This window comes from Propithecus coquereli, unplaced genomic scaffold (genome assembly GCF_000956105.1).
Source record: "Propithecus coquereli isolate 6110/MARCELLA unplaced genomic scaffold, Pcoq_1.0 Scaffold58, whole genome shotgun sequence".
NCBI lineage: Eukaryota > Metazoa > Chordata > Mammalia > Primates > Indriidae > Propithecus > Propithecus coquereli.
This window is the reverse complement of record NW_012151729.1, coordinates 6,049,821-6,066,888: the sequence shown is the minus strand read 5'-3', so window position 1 is coordinate 6,066,888 and position 17,068 is coordinate 6,049,821. Positions and strand designations below refer to the sequence as shown.

Sequence of the window (17,068 nt, the reverse complement as noted above, 5' to 3'; positions counted from 1 at the left end):
CGACATTTTCCTAAAGCACTTTCACACACATTTTCTCACATGGTTATTACAATGTGATCATGAAACACTTTATACGAGTGGCTAAGAATAAAGGCTTACAGATGGAAAATGAAAGCAAAAATGCAAAAGTTTTGGCATTTGGAAAAAAAAAATGCCTCCACTCTGTATTCACACACAAAAGGCAGAACGAGATTCCACCTGCTGACTTTCCTTTCCTGCTCCCAAAGCACTAGGGCTAATGTCAGAACAAGCTGGGGGAAAGAGAGAGAGAGAGAGAGACAACAATTTCACCTCTTGGCAAAGCTCAGCTTGCTGAACCCTCTTGCTTTCTGCTGGCTGTTGATTCAGCAGAAACTACTGCTGCAGAATTCATAATGGTGATTTTTAAAGGCCCCACCGATCGCGATCGCGCTGCTCGCCCCACGTGTCAGCCTCATTCGCTGGCCGCCAGAACACTATTTCCCCAGCCACCTTTTCATTTCTTGCTAAGGCACTTCCAAGGGGAGAGGGTTTCGCCCTTTTGCAAAGGGCCTTTTGGGGTTTTGATTGTCTGAGCAGGTAACCGGCCGGCTGGAGAGATGAATGGGCAGGAAATGAAACCATGCCCTCCCTGCAGCCACTGAGAGACACAACACTATTCCGCTCAGGAAGGGTGGACCAAGGTCCTAGGGGCCCCTCCCTCCTTATATCCTCCCCTCCCCGAGACCCCTGCAAACATCTTGGGGGAGGGGGTCATCTGCCTCCCTGGGGTCATCTTTCCGGGCGGGAGCCCCACCCTGAAAGCCTAATCCCCGAGGGCCATTTTAACTCCCATGGGCGCCGGGTCCACCTGCTGCTGAACGCCGGGCTCGCCTCGCGGAGCCCGGATGGATGTGGGGCGCGCGGGCGGCTGCCCCGGCGAGCCGAGCCCCCGCCCCAGCCCCGGGGCCCGGAGGAGTCTCCGCCACTACGCGCCCGGCTGCCCGCGAAGCACAGCGGTCTGCAACTTGCTCCCGGCCCCGGCGGCGGAATGCGGCGGGGCTGGCGTTACCTTCGGTCGCATAGCTGTGGTCGCGCAGGAAACTGTTGTTGATTTTGCGGGTATCAATGTCCTCCTCCATTGACAGCAGGCTTACTTGCGTGGGAACCAGAAGCCGGCAGACAAGTATCCATGATCCCTCCCCGCAGCCAGTCTCACAGGAGAGGGGGGCAGGGGAGCCAGTGGGACTGCACCATGGTCCGAGCCTGAGGAGGAGACGGGGAGGCGGAGAGAAAAAAAATAAAAACCCGGCAATGGAGCTGTCACCTCCTCCACTCGGGTTCTCCGAGGCTGCGGCGGCTCCTCCCGCGCGGTGCGCTCACTCCAGCTCCAATTCCCAGCGAGGATGCTGAGCCCGCTGCCTCCGCTGCCGCCGGGTGCCAAGATGCGCCGTGCCCCGAGGGGTCTGGTCCCGCCCGCCCGCCCCGCAGGCTCTCACAAGCGGGGCTGGGGAGATGCCCAACAGGTTCCCCTCGTTGGCAGCCGCTCCGAAATGCAAAAAAGATCCCTCCTCCCCCTGGGAGAGCGGGCAGCCGCGACAAAATGGTGCCTTTCTGGACCTGAGCTGCGGTGGCGAGATGGCAGGGGCAGGATTCAGGCTTGCCTGGCCGGGATGAGGGTGCTGGTCCCACGGGAGGGCGGCTCCGGCGGGCGGGGGCTGGGGGAGCTGGCGGGGAGCTGGGCAGGGCGCTGCGGCCGGCGCCAGCGCACTCACCCTCACACCCACACGCGCGCACTCGCAGCCGCCGCCGCCGCTGCTGCTGCTGCTGCTGCAGGAGGCTGGAGGCGGCTGGTGCATTAAAGGCGAGGCTCCTCCCAACCGCGTCAGCAGCCCCAGGACTCTTCCCCAGCAGCGGTGGTGGCCGAGGCAGAGGCTGCGGCTGCTCTCTGCTGCAGTGGGGTGCACGCAGCCGCGAACTGGCACCTGGGCAGCCAGCTTGCAGGTTCACGTGGAAAGCATACACGTCCTCTTACAACCTCCCCGCTCTGTGCCACGCAGCTAAGGGCCGCGACTGCACTAGCACCCAAAGCCGCTAGCTCACTGCCTTCCTCTGGACACCTGCATTTCAGGGCAGCGAGGTTCCTTTGGATAGGCAGGAAGTCTACATCCATGCTCACCCTCGTATGATGCATGTGGTCCCCAGGTGAAGTTAAAGGGCGGGGCCTGGAGCTCGAAGCCTCAGGAAGAGAGGAGAAAGTGGGAGGAAGAGCTGCTCATAACCTAGCTTAAGCCCTCTGTGCGAGCAGGGGCCAGAACTTTGCACCTGTGATCACATCTGACTCTTCCATTCCTAACAGAGTCAAAACATTCCCTTCTAACTGTATGAGGCTGGTGTTCAGAAAAGCGTCTATGTTTACACAGACAGAGAAAGCACAGGATTGAGTTATGAATCTAGTTAACATGGTCGGTTTGAAAAAGTCCACTCTCCCAAGCCCTTTGCATTTTTTTTGGACAAACTACTGCAACCCCTGTGTTAGGTTTTGCTTGTGCAGGAACGTCTTCCATTTGCTCTGAACACGGAAGGTACGTTGACTCATCAGGGAGCCCTGTGCTCACAGAGAGTCACTGCTACCCTGAGGAAATTTCAAGGATCCAATTAATACAAAAAAAGAGGCCTGTCTTCCTACTTCAACTAGGAGGAAGATACAGAATTTCCTCCCCACCCATGTTTCCCCAAATTGAAAATTCCACTTTTGAAAGGAAATGAGATCATTATTGTTACGAAACAACAAAAATCACTTAATGAAGCAACCCGAATCACTAGAAAGCCAATTTGGAAAAGAAATCAACCCAAATCCCTAGAAAGACAGTTTGGAAAAGAAAGATAAATTTCCTAGGTTTCTTCTTGTAGAAGGTATTCATTTCAACGGGTGTCACTGTAGGAAGAGACATCAGCAAATGTCTTGCTCAGTTAAGCTCCACAAGTTTAGCTAGATGAGCCCAGAGGGACCTGTGAGATAATTATATACATACAACGCTTCGGCTAACATAATTTGGAAAGTATTTGAAGTTCAAAAAAATGGGAAAACAAGTCCTTAACTGAGGTTGGGAATTGCCATTAGATCTTCATGAAAAATAGATGCTTCCGGCGGGTAGAAAATGGCATTGTCCCCATCTCCAGAATTGCATATTCCTGGGAGAAGAGAGTAGAAATGTTCCTTCATATAATTTTGGGGGGAGAAGTTCAGCTTCCAATAGATTCCATTTTATTCTCATCTAGTGGTTAAGTTTTACATACACGTCTGACTACTTGTTCAAAATCCATATATACAATTTCAGCAACAGATGAAGACTGGTGCAAGTTGATTCAATCCACTTTAGTACCAGTTGTCCTGGCTGGTTCTTCCGTGTGATGAACTGTATCCATCACCAGGCTCCAGGGTTCAGTTCACCTCTAGTTATACAGTCCAACTTCTCTTGGAGACCGGCATAATTTGGGGAAGAGGCAGAGGGGAAAAATGCTAAGTTCATCTCAGTGTATCAAAAGATGAGAAGACATCTTTCCTTCAGTTGGAATGACCTTATATTGTGACAAGAGGCCTTGAAATAGTATTTGAGAAATTCTCCCCCTGTCTTCCTGGAACATGGATGGTGTGCCGAATCAGGTCAGCTCAGACTCATTGGCCAGGCTGTGTTTGAGGAATTTTCCACTGTAACCAACGGGGGAAATGTCCCTTCCATAGATTGAGCCTCTGGGTTTACTAAATTTTCCCTTTCCTGCAAAATGTTCCTATTTCCTGCAAAATTCTTTCTGCATTTATTCAACAGCGCAGGCATTTTTCCTAAGACACAAACTCCGAGAATGCAAATTAGATATGTCTCTACTGTTTGAGTAGATTTCAGGCTTTCTGTTTTGTGAACTACTCTTTTCTACTCTGAGCAATGCAGGACTAATTCCCCTCCATTGGACAACAAGGGAAAAAAGCTGCTGGCTGTGTGCCTTAACACAGCCACCCGTGGGAAGGAGCCCTGCGCAACTGTGGCGGGAGGAAGACTGCATAGCTCATTCCTCAGAAGACTCATGGCATCTTTCTAGTTCTCCAACATGTCAAGTTTTCCCAAAGCATTTGCATTTCCACGTGCTAGTCCTTATGCCCCTTCCTCTTGTTCTTGGCTTTCTTCAGCCTCTTCACTGTCCCTATTTCACTGAGGCATTCCTTGAGCTCACCATTATCCCTACCTCAAATGTTTTCTGTCTTCTCCACATTTTTTTTTTTTATCTTCTTCATGACCCATTGCATTTTACAATATTTGTTTACTATTATTGTCAGCCACTTCCACCAGATCTCCTATATTGAGTGTCTGGCACTTAGATGCTTCATTATATTCGTTGAATGGAGATAATATTCCTTGAATGAATGAGTAGATTACTGAAGTTATTTAGTTTAATATTTAGCTTTTATACTTCTATCCTTCTTAAAATTCATGCAAAAAATAATCTGTTATGAGCTGGAAATTTTCTAGCTCATAAACTCTATTTCCTTTGAAATAATTGTTCCTATTCATTCCTGTATGCATATACACCAAAAAAAATTACTGGACACTTAATATATGCCAAGAATTGTTGTAGGTGCTGAAGATACACATAATACAAAACAGAGTCCCTTCCTTCACAGATTCTATCATCTGATTTTATTAACATGAGCTTTCTTAGAAATAAAACAAATGCACTATAAATCAACAGACTACAGCATAATGTTAAACGCCAAGGCTCTGATATCAGGCGAAGCTGATTTTCTGTCCTTAAGCAGGTTACAAGATCTTCCTATGCCATGGTTTTCTTATCCATAAATTAGGGAGACAAATAGTATCTACTTCATAGAGTTATTGTGAGGATTAGATGAGATAATGTGTGGAAAGAATACATTGCCATTACTTTGAGTTGAGTATTTATTTTCACCATTACCATCATCAATATTCAACAAATGTTCAAGCACCTACTATGTCAGACACTGGGATCGGATTAGAATTCAGTGACATCAATGCACAAGATGTATAGTCAGTCTCTGCCGTCACGGAACTTAGTACCTAATTTACAGTTTATGTAAAGGGGGCCACAGGCTACAAAGGGGGCAGCTGAGGGAACTCTGAAAGGCTGACCTATTTCAGGCTTATGCTTTACACAGAAAAGGCCAATTACAAACACACAGCCCTCTTAAGTTCCCCAATTCAACATGACAGCATGTGGACACATTCTTTTTTCATCACCCTTGTCATGGTCCCCCTCGTCCAACACTCACATACCCCACCCCCCGCTTCCATTAGCCTAGTGCTTCCTGCACCGGGAACCTTTTAGGTCACCCTGTCCAATTAGCACATTAAATATCTACAATTTTATTAAAACCTTTGACCTAAGCCAGTCTGGAGATTCTTAATAGAGGCTTTAGGTGTCAGACAGTCCTGGTTTGTGTCCCAGCTCAGGCATTTATGAATTTTGTGACCTTTGGCAAGTAATTTAACATCTCTGAGCCTCTGTGAAGAAAACAATAGTAGCTACTTCACAGGGCTGTTGGGTGGCTTCAGAGACAATGTAAGGAAATGCTTAGTTCAGGCTTGGCCCAGAGCCAGGTCTCACTCAAATGACCGTTCTCTCTCCTAGCGGTACTTCATGGAGATCTCCATCTGCAGAGAGCTGGAGAGCTGCACTGCAAGTCAATTGTTCATGTGAACAGAAGTGACCTAGAAACCTGAGTTTTACCACCTACCAATCTGTCTTAATGAGCAACTAGAAACTGGATACATGAAATTTTAGCATCTTGCAAAAAGTCCTGTATAAAAGGAAGAAATTAGGGTTATCCTCTCTTGACTTTCACACTATGTACACACTTAGTCACATTTCTCTTTGGAGAAATCATATGAAATCTCTCTCTATAACCACTAAGCACCGAATGCACAACTCTCTTTCTCTAAGGTGGTTTATGTGCTCACTGCCCAGAGGATGACCTCTTGAATTTCTAGCAAGTTTGCAATTCCTTTTTGTGCATGCTACAACATGCACTACCACATGAGTGATCCTTTAACATGGCATTTAAACTGGGAAGAGAAAACAAAACCTCTTGCCCTCCAAGTGTTGTATTAATTCTAGACTCTGGAATCTTAATGGATTTCACCATGTAAAATATTCCTGCAATTACTCAAGTACAGAAACTTATGGAAATCACAGTGGTGTGCTGGAGCTGGTATGTACGGGGAGTTGAGAGCTGATTTTGCTGATTGTGACCATCTCTTTCCAGCTCTGCTTTGAGTGACGTCATGTTGGTGGCTTCAAAAATCTAAAATCTGCCATGGTGGGATATTTATATCATGGAAATTTTTTAAAAACTATATAAATCAAGGAGACTTTTTTGAGAGCCAGTTGTTAAACATTTACCAGCACACCAGTAGAAACACATTACTGGCTGATATATCTTCCCACTTGTCCCTGTTATCTGTGCAAAGTTCCCTCCAACTGGTCCACATTAAGTCTCCCAAGTTGTGTTAGTCCCAGAGCATTCCACCATTCAACCAAAATTCTGCCATAATGTTAAATAACTTAAAATCCTGCCTTCACCATGAAGCTCTCTCATAGCCATCAGAGGAAATCTGATGCCTCTGTCTGATCCCTTCCAGGCTGATTATGAAATTGCCATGGTAGACTTGTAAATGATTGCTCCTGTGGGCTCCTAGAGCTGGCAATGTGAGGAATGTCAGGTCATGCCCAATCTCAAGGAATCATTCAGACTACTGTTACCTTCCTCTTGCCCTTGATTTGCCTAAATATAAAACAAAAACATCCGCTGTGCCTGATTTTATTGATAGTGCTTCTACTTGTCTAGTTAGGATATAGATGCAATAGAAAAGTTACAAAAACCCAGAGTACAGATTTGAGAGCCTGAGGAAAAACATCCTTTTGTACTTTTTCTCATTCAGTGGCTTTAGAGTTAAATTCAGGCCGTCCTGTGCAAGACAGTTTTAATTTGCATTGCCTTTGTTAGGTAAAGGTGAGGACCTTCCAAAACTAGTTTAGCAACACTCCAATGTATACATATGCCTACTACCTGATTACATTGCTCAAAGTAAAATTTTAGTAAAATTTAAACAAGAATATATATTGGAAAATGTCTTTCAAATTTTTTTAAAGTGCCAAGAAATAACACTTGATAGAATTTATTCTAAGAAAATAATAGTGAATGTGGGCAAAAATTTAGCCATAAGTTTACTCCTATAGAACATTGTTCATAATCATGAAAAACTAGAAACAACCCAAATGTCCAACAATACAATTTGTTGGGAAAACTATGGTGTGTTCATATAATGGAAAATTATTGAGCCATTGATATAATAATAATAGCTAACATTTGTTAAGCATTTACTATGTACTAGGCACTATGCAAGGACTTTACTGGCATTATCTTATTTAATTCTAACAACAGTACTTATAAGGTAAGTACTATTATCATCTCCATTTTACTGAGGCTAATCGAGGTAAATAATATACTCAAAGTCAAACAAATGGCAGCCTAGCTAGAATCATGACTCTGAAGCCCATCCTCTTAACTACTGTGCTTTGAGTTCTTGTGTGTGTGTGTGTGTGTGTGTGTGTATAGGTCACAATAGAATCAACTGGAAGCCTTTTTCCAAACCACCCACTGCTAGGTTCTGATTTGTCCCGCTTAGGGGTAAATACTCTCTGAGCTGATAATCACCACTATTGTGTTGGTGAGGATGTGGCAAGTCAGAACCCTCAAACATTGCCTATGGGAGAGTAGAATAATGCAGACACAAATAGTTGGTCAGTTTCTCAAAATGTTAAAGAGGTACCATATGACCACACAATTTCACTTCTGTGTACATACTAAAGAGAATTGAAAGCACATAGGCACATTAAAACTTGTCCACAAATGTTCATAGCAGCATTATTCGTAATAGCCAAGAAATGGAAACAACTCAAATGTCCATCAGCTGATAAACAGATAAACAAAATGTTACATATCCATAGAATGGAATATTATTCAGCTATAAAGAGCAATAAAGTATTGAAACATGCTACAAAATGGATGAAACTTGAAATCATTATGCTAAGTAAAAGAAACCAGACACAAAAGACCACATACTTGATGATTTCATTTATGTGAAATGTTCAGAATGGGCACATCCATAGAGACTGAAAGATTAGTGGTTGCCAGCAACTAGGGGTAGGATGGGAAGGAGAAATGGGAGTGACTGCTAATGGGTTCAGGATTTCTTTTCAGAGTGATGAAAATGTTCTAAAATTAGATAGGGGCCATAGTTGCACAATTCCAAATATACTAAAAACCATTGAACTGTACATTTTAAAAGTCTGACTCTTATGGCATGCGAGTTATATATCAAAACTGTTATTAAAGATTAAAAAGTCACTGCTATTATAAACTGCTGTCATTTCTGGGGAGTATGCTGTATCTTTCAGGTATATTAGTGTAGAAAAACTTAAAAGTAATGACAAAGTTAGATGTTCATGTTATATTTAAAAAATCATAGACCAAAATAAACTGACTGCTACCATTTTTTGGTTAAAAAATGTGTGTATGCCACGAGGAATGTATCAAAATATTAGCAGTGGTTATGTGTTGTTTTCTGCTCACATTTTTGTCAAAAAGGTTTTGAATATGTTTCATTTTGTAGTAAGAAAATTTTAAAAATATTTTTTAATGCCATGAAATATTTTATAGGATGAAACTCTGTATTAAAAAGATCAAACCAATTTCTCATGCTAGGAAGTCGAGAGATGCTGATATAAAGATGCATATGTGACCAGAACGCATAGGACATTTCAGTACAATAGAAATATAATGCAAATCACATTTGTAATCGTAAATATTCTAGTAGCCACATTAAAAAGTGAAAAGGAAATTGAATTAATTTTAATAAATTTTTTAATTGTTTTGAAAGTAAAATTATATTTGATTTAATCCAATATATCCAAAATATTATAATTTCAACATATAATCAGTATTAAATTATTAACATTCTTTATGCCAAATCTTTGAAATCTGGTGTTTCACACTAAAAGACCTCTGAAAACTAACCACATTTTTAGAGCTCAGTAACCACATGGGCCCAGAGGTTACCATATTGGACAGCACAGGTACAGTGGAACTATTTCAAAATTCTCATTCCATTCACAAAAAGAGTTTTAACATATTCTTTCAAGAAGAAATTTTTATCTAGTAAGAACTTAAACTAGAAGGCAATGCTAAAACCAAACATTAATCTGATGAACCTCAAAATTATTTAAAGGTATACAAACTGAATATGAAAATATATGTAGACATATCCATGTATATATTATACAGAATAATAAATTTCAACCTAATTTGCATTTTCCTGTAAAACTAGTAAGCTGAATAAAATACAAAAAGATCAAGATCTAAAAGTGCTAAGATGACACCATATAACAAACTCAGACAAGAAAGATGTAAGATACCATTCTGTCACTATAATAGTTACCATTCTAATAGGTCAACTGTTTAGTTCAATACCCATGGCTTCAATTCCAGCTAAGAAAAGAAGTAAAATAAATAACCAGATGTCACAGCCAAAAAAAGAACTTTCGCAGCTGGGCATCTAGACTGTACTGGGACCACTTAAGAGGGAGAAATTTTAAAGTACAGTTATAGGCATCTGGTTTAGAACTATTAGTTGTCTTTTAGATTGGATGAGCGAGTAGAATTTTGTAGTCACATGATCTGTGGATGAATTTGTGAGGACTTATTGAATTAGATACTCCATCGCCTTTGGCACATACATGTGAACAGTTTTGTACACGTGACTGAGCACGCCCTCCTTCCTACTACGCTTGCATCACTGATTCCTGGGCACTGCTTTCTCTTGATTCTCCTGTCACCTCGGTGCACACTCCTCAGACTCCTCTGCTGGCTTCTCGCCACTCTCACCTCTAGATGCATAACCACCCCAGTGCTCCAAGTTCTCAGACTTCTCTATCCACAGTCCCACCCTAGGTGGCCTCGTCTTATCTCGTGGCTTAACACTTGCATGATGACAAAACCCCAGATCTGAACATTGAGCATAAACGGCCTGCCTCACCTGCCCGCCCCACCTTCCTGTTCTTTGATTCCTCTCCATCATTCCCCACATCCTTCCAGTTCATCAGCAAATCCTGCCAGCTCTAGCTTCAAAACGTCTCCAGAATCAACAACTTCTCATCACCTCCACTGCTACTACCAACCTATCTCACCGAGATTGTTTTAATAGGCTCTAACCCAGGGCTGGGGGACCTGCAGCTTCTGATGTCAAGATCATTCTTTTTTAAGCATCAAAGGAGACAAGAAAAGCTTCATCTTTCTCTGCTACACCCCTTTTAATAAAAGGATTTGTTATGTAGAATTTGGATGCAGTCAAAAGGCTGCACTTAAGGACCAGGAAGGCCACAAGTTTCCTTAAAGCCTCGGGTTCCAACCCTCCTTCACGCCCACCCCTACAGAACAGTTTCCATGCAGCAGGCAGAATGGTCCTTTTAAATGCAAATCACTTCATGTCACTTTTTTGCTCAAAGCCTTTGATTAGCTTTCCACACATTCAGAGGAAAACTTTGTTAAAAGGCTGGAAAGATTTGGCTCCCACTATAGCTCTGTCTTTATTTTTTAACTCATCCCCTGCAGCACCACCAAACCTTTCCTCCCCTTCCAACCCCCTACAGACACGGCGACATCCTCATTGGTCGTCAAACATACCAGGAAAAACACTCACATCCCAGGACCTTTGCATCTGCTGTTTCCTCTGTCCTGAGTGCTTTCCTTCAGACAACCTCACAGCTCAGCACTTCACTTCTTTGGGTGTCTGCGCCAATATCAACTTCTCTGGGACCTTCCTTGACCACTCTATATAAAATAAATTAGCACCTATCACTTCCTATCCCCATATGGCAACCAGACAGTATATATTTATTTCGTTTCGGTTATTACATCAGTAGATTATAATTTCCAGGGAAGCAGGAAATTTTTTGTTCCCTGTTCTATATCCAGCACTTGGAACAGTTGCCTGGCACATACTGGTTATTCTAATGTGTCTTTTGAAACAATAAAAGAGTGAATATGTGTTTGCTTAATAATGAAGGTCAATCATGAGGGAAAATTAAAAACAATAAACTTATGATGCTTGTACAGTAAAGAACTTGGCCTTGCCCAAAGAGAGGTCTGGCCTTTGCCTAGGCTTTGTGGAGGTAACCTAGTCATACAGGAGAGCAATGTCTTTGTTTACATTGAAGGCCAGTTACAACAGATCTTAGAGTAGGGCTTGCCACACCAGAATGATCAGTGATTTAGGTGGAGGCTATCAGTCATGTGGTTATCAGTTGACCTCCTGGTTATCAGTTGACCTCCAGTTAACTGAGTTCAGTCATGTAGGAAATCAATCAATCGATTAATAAAAACTCCAATAAAAACACAGAACACCTGGCTCAGATAAGCTTCTCTGGTTGGCAATACTCTATGCGCATCATCACACATCAATGGCAGGAAGGCAATGCATCCTGAGGACAATGGAAACTTTGCATTTGGAACCCTCCCAGACTCTGCCCTATGCATCCCTTGTTTTGGTTGATTTTCATCTGTATGCTTTCCCTGTAGTAAATTATAAGAGTGTTCAGTGAATTTTGTGAGTCCTTCTGGCGAATTATCAAAACTGAGGGTAGTTTTAGAAATCCTCCACATTTGGAGTTGGTGTCAGAAGTTAGGGTAGTTTGGGGATTTTGCCCTTAAACTTAGCAGTTTGGCTAACCCCGGATAATGTTAATCACACATCTGGCAAGGTTAAAGCTAAAAAGTGGGTTTCGAGAGCATGAGGTCTAGCCCATCGTTTTGCTGATGAGGAAAGCCAGGAGGAAAGAAGCAACTTGCCTAGGTTACCCGGTGATTTGGTAACAGAACCAGAGCATGAAACCTGGTGTCCTGGTTCCCCATGCTCACCCCTTACCCACGAAGACGCCTCAACTTTTGTTTTGGGAGATAACATACCACTTTCTCTTAAGAAAGCTAATCAAAACTTACTGGACAATTAAGTTGGCTTAAGTCTCCAGTGTTTTGAGGTCAATAGAAAGGGGAGAAATTATCACTCTCTTTTAAAAATCACTGGGGCAAAACTGTAAAAACTGGACAAAATTGTAAAATAACAGAGCTTTTCTTCACCTCCCTCCTCTCTGCCTTTTTGCCCTGCAGTGGCCCAGGGAAGAGCTGCAGAAGGGACTGTATCAATCCTCTTGACCCACAGCTGCCTGCAGAGGGATGGGTAGGAAGCCTTTATGCTCACTGACAATCAGCTCTATCATCCTCTCCCTAAGACCACCATGGTCTACCACGTCTCCTTCTTTGGAAGCTTTAGGATGTAGCACATGGTAAACTTAGCTCATCACGTGGGAAACATGTTGACAAGTTCAAAGTGTTATGCAAGGAAGGTTGCCACCCTGGCTGTTACTGTACTAGTGTGATGAGTTACAGAAGCCAGAATTCAAGGGCTAGATGGACCTTGAACTTGTAAGCAAGGTTATATATGTTTTAAAACTCAATAAATATTTATGGAATATATATAGAGTGAAAATAATTATATTAAACATCCCACAAATAGAGACCTCCGCATTTCCATTTGGCATCTGACAGCGCTGCAAGGACTGAACAAAGGATGAAAACCAAAGTTTATAAATTTACATCTGAATAGTAGCATAGGCTCCGAGCAATGCCTTTAACATTTTAGGATCATAGATTCTTTAAGAATTTAATGAAGGTTTTGGACTCTCTCCCTAGAGAGGGGAAAAACATAGTTTAGAGCACTTCCTGCTTCCAAATGCTGACTCATTATGTCTATTTCACAGATAGGGAAAAAAGAAAGAAGAAAACAGGCCTGGGGCCAAAAAAAGTTGACTGCAAATTTAGAATTATAGCGCCACCACCTCCTGTGCATATTCTTACATGGAGAATAAAAGAAGGTATCACAGATACAGCAATTAACTGATAATGATATAAGGAATGAAGTGAGTCTCATTTCTAAGATAGGTCAGTAGAGTATAATAGCAAATGGTTAAAGGCATGACCTTCGAGAACCAGACCAGCCCCAGAACAAGAGCTAGCACTGCCTTGAATGATACGAGGACTCAGGGAGAGAGACTGCCGTTAGCAGACTGATATTTCTTAGACTGTTGTTCATGCCATTCATATCTCTGCCTCTGTGTTCTTTCTCGTACTTTTGCTCTGAACCAAAACATTTTTACTTATATTTTCAACCTATGCAAACCCTACCTATCCTTCAAATCCCAGCTCAATTGTGAGCTCAGAGGGACTTGATGGAATGGAAAGAGCCCCAGACTTACAGTTAGAAGAGCAAAGGTCAAGGTTACCTTTCACCAGCTCTGGAACTGTGGGCAATTCTCTTAACTTCTCTGATACTTGGTGTGCTCACTTGCAAAATAGGGAAACTGATATTAAAAGTCTCTTCCATTAAATGATGGAAGGATCAAAAGGCATCACAAATGCAAAAGAGCTTTGAAATAATAATTTTGCATATTAATAAAGAGCTTTATAATTTTCTTGATAAAGCCTTCCCTAGCTTCTACAGGCTACAAATAGCACTTGCTGAGTGTCTCATGCATTGTGAAAACACACACGCACATGCACATGAGCATATGTCTGTCCCTGCCACCAGCTCCTCCTATTCAGCATATATGAATTTGCTGTCTTATTCCCTCATTCAACTTCTTTAAGGTCATCAGGCCTTCAGTCTTTACCCCTTCTAATTCACCCTCTTCAATAAGTCAGCGTGATCTTTCTAACTCACAGATACGGCTCCAATCGCTCTTGTTTTAAACCCTTGCATGGCTCCTCATTGCCTTGAGTAGAGCGTCCCCAACCCAATGGCACAAAATCATTAGTGTCTTTTGAGGTGTTAATCAGCATTCTAGGAAAAGAGGTGCAGAGTTTGAAAAGAAAAAATAATGCTATAGCCCTCTGTTGGAGGTTTCCAACGAATATTTAAAAACTCTAAGAAAGACTGCAATAAAGAAGTTAATTTAATTTCGTTTAAACCAGAATTTTCCATACTAATTTGAACGTATTTACATATTATAGAATACTTGTGTTCTGTAGAAAACTTTGTCAAATGCTGTCCTGTAGGATGGCAAACGCTCAGCTTGGTTCACAGAACCTCTACAACCTATTCCCACCCTAGATTTCCGCTTCAGTTTCTGCCACTCCCTTCACGAATCCTACACTGCAGAAACGGTGGGCCATGTTCATTTTCTTGAAGAACTTTGAGCTCTGCATCTGCTGTGCTCTCTGCCAAGAATGTCTTTCCTGCCACTCATCCATCCGTTTCTTCCCTAGTGATTTGTTCCTTGTCACTTAAGGCTCAGCTCACTAGCTCTGTAAAGTCTCTGACATTTTCAGTAACCACTTTGTCTTCTACTTTCAACGGTTAACTGCTTCTAGGGAACTTTGTATATAAAAATAATTGCTGATGTTTATTGAACACCTTCCTTGTGCCAGGTATTTAGTTCTTATTGTGGTATAGACAATCGCACAAGATAATTAAAATAGTGTCTACTTTACAGATAAAGAAACACACAGATTAAGAAACTCACTTCTTTTTCTGTCTTTTGAATGGTGCCTACCATCTACCTACCTGCTCGAGCCAGAACCTCAGAAGACATTTTGAATACTTCCTCAACCCTACTTCCAGTCAGGTGCCAAGTCTTATAAATTCCAGCTCCTAACAACCCTAAAATCTGTCCACATATATCCATTCACACTGACACTAAGTTAGCTCGGGCCATTCTCATATCTCAGCAATGCTTCTGCAGTAGCTTCTGAGCAAATCTTCTGTTCTCCATGTTGCCCCGAGTATGATCATTTTGTAAAGTGCAGATCTGAACATGCCAATTGGCCTGCTTAAGGTCCTTCAGCATCTTCCTATAACTTTGAGGGAAAAAAAAAAATCCAAGACACTTAGTACGACTTAACAGACCTTTAAGGACCAGCTGCTCTCCGCTTCTCTGCTTGCATTTCATTTTAATCAGGACCTCACAGTCGACACTGGATACCTCAGAGAACCTGTTGAGATTTTCAGCCTTGCAAAATATTCTTTTTGCCTCTGGACCTTTGTGCATACTTTTTCTACTTCTTGAAATTCTCCTCCTCCTCCTCACTTTGCTAGTTCATGAGCTTCCTAAACATAGGCCAAGGAGAGCGCTCTTTCTCTGTGGCTCTATAGCATCTGGGCATCCTTTACTCTTCTCCTGTGAAATATTTTGGGGCTGGGGCTGGGTCTTACTCACTGTTGTATCTGTACCTAATATGGCACCTGCAACAGAACTGGCATGGAATAATCATTTGCTGCATGCCTGAATCAATCAAAGAATGAATAAATGGATAAATGAAAGCAAAACTAAAAGGGTAGCTTGGGGTATTACAAGAGAAGGAATTTAGAGCTTTATCTCACACATATGCCTGCCTTTGTCCTCGATGTCAAAATACATTGTCCGTATTTCGATTCCCCAAAAGCACCATGCTTGCTCCAATTGCAGGGCCTTTGCATCTTCCTGAATGTTCCTTCCTCATTCACCCATTGTTAATGCCTCCTTATCCTTCACGTTTCAGATCAGTCATCCTTTCAGCAGGGAAGAATTCTCACTGATGCAGACCAAGTCAGTCCCTCTACAGTATTGTTCTCAGAGCACCTAGTGTCTCCTTCGTTGCTCTCATTGCAGTGTAGTTCTACATCTATGTCTGCGAATGCTTATTTAGTAATAAATTTAATACCGTCCAGTAGATAGTGCACACCTCAGAGAATCGTGTCTGTTTTTTATTCACTATTGGATTCCCAGGGCCTAAAGACAGTGTCTGACACACAAAATAAAAGTTTGTTAAATGGATGCATGAATTAAAAACTCAGTGTCTCAAAAGGAGTTTTTCCGTTTGTTTCAGCACTGTGTACGTAGTAGGGCTCACTAGGTAATAGCTATTTGTTAAATGAAAGACTAGAACTGATCTTCTTTTCCAAGTTTATAAACAGCTTTTAACTAGTATGCTTGAGGTAAAAAAAATTCATTTCTACAAATTTAGCAACATTTGCATATTTTCATACCATTTTGTAATATGTTTATAGCTTCCCTTGAAATAAATGTCAAAAGAATCCCATCTGCCTGGCTCCTGGACTCCATCTCATTAGGCAAATGGGGGGCTGCAAAGTCCATCTCCACCACAGGAAGGACAATAGCTCTAATTCATAGATTCCGTAATGTGCACATAATTGGACGACATCAAAATCTGTCATGTCACAGATTAGTCAGTGATTCTTCAATAAGTAATTATTAAAATGGCAAAACAACCAGTCCCAAGGAGTCATTACTGTTTGACAATTCACTGGGGCTAAATAACATTGACTAGATGGTAGCCTGGCTCAGTTTGAGCTGAGACAAAAGCAGAGGGACTGAGAGAGACATTAAAGAGAGCTTATGCTAAGGCTTTGGAGCTATACAACCTCCACGGGGGGGAGTGCATTTTTTCCCCATAATTTTACCAAGAAGGTAGGCAATGACGTTATAAAGCCTGTTGACTTCCATCAAATCAGCCACCATTTTTTTTGTTTGTTTTTGAGACAGAGTCTCACTGTGTTGCCCGGGCTAGAGTGCCGTGGCGTCATCCTAGCTTACAGCAACCTCAAACTCCTGGGCTCAAGCGATCCTCCTGCCTCAGCCTCCCGAGTAGCTGGGACTACAGGCATGTGCCACCATGTCTGGCTAATTTTTTCTATATATTTTTAGTTGTCCAATTAATTTCTATTTTTAGAGTGGCTTAAACAACAGACATTCATTTCTCACATTTCTGGAGGCCAGAAAGTCCAGGATCAGGGTGCCAGCATATTTGGTGCCTAAAAAGGGGCCCTCTTCTTGGCATGCAGACAGCCTCTCCTTGTGTCCTCACATGGCAGAGAAAGAGAAAGTTCTGTTCGGAGTCTTGCTCTTGCTCAGGCTGGTTTTGAACTCCTGAGCTCAAACAATCCGCCCGCCTCAGCCTCCCAGAGAG

The 17,068-nt window shown here is 42.4% G+C and overlaps 1 protein-coding gene across 7 annotated transcripts in view; it reads right to left on the bottom strand.

Moving 5' to 3' along the window:
- The window catches only part of PPP2R2B (protein phosphatase 2, regulatory subunit B, beta), a 480,871-nt gene that overhangs the window by 301,321 nt on the left and 162,482 nt on the right, over positions 1-17,068 (bottom strand). For 2 of the 7 annotated variants that reach the window (XM_012658303.1, XM_012658304.1), the window contains one exon: positions 1,031-1,224. The exons of 3 other annotated variants lie outside the window; for them this stretch is intronic. In XM_012658303.1, the coding sequence (XP_012513757.1) occupies positions 1,031-1,224 (194 nt within the window). Of the gene's footprint in view, positions 1-1,030; positions 1,614-1,733; positions 1,957-17,068 lie in introns of those variants that run through there. 2 more of the 7 variants (XM_012658307.1, XM_012658309.1) reach the window with 2 other exon arrangements.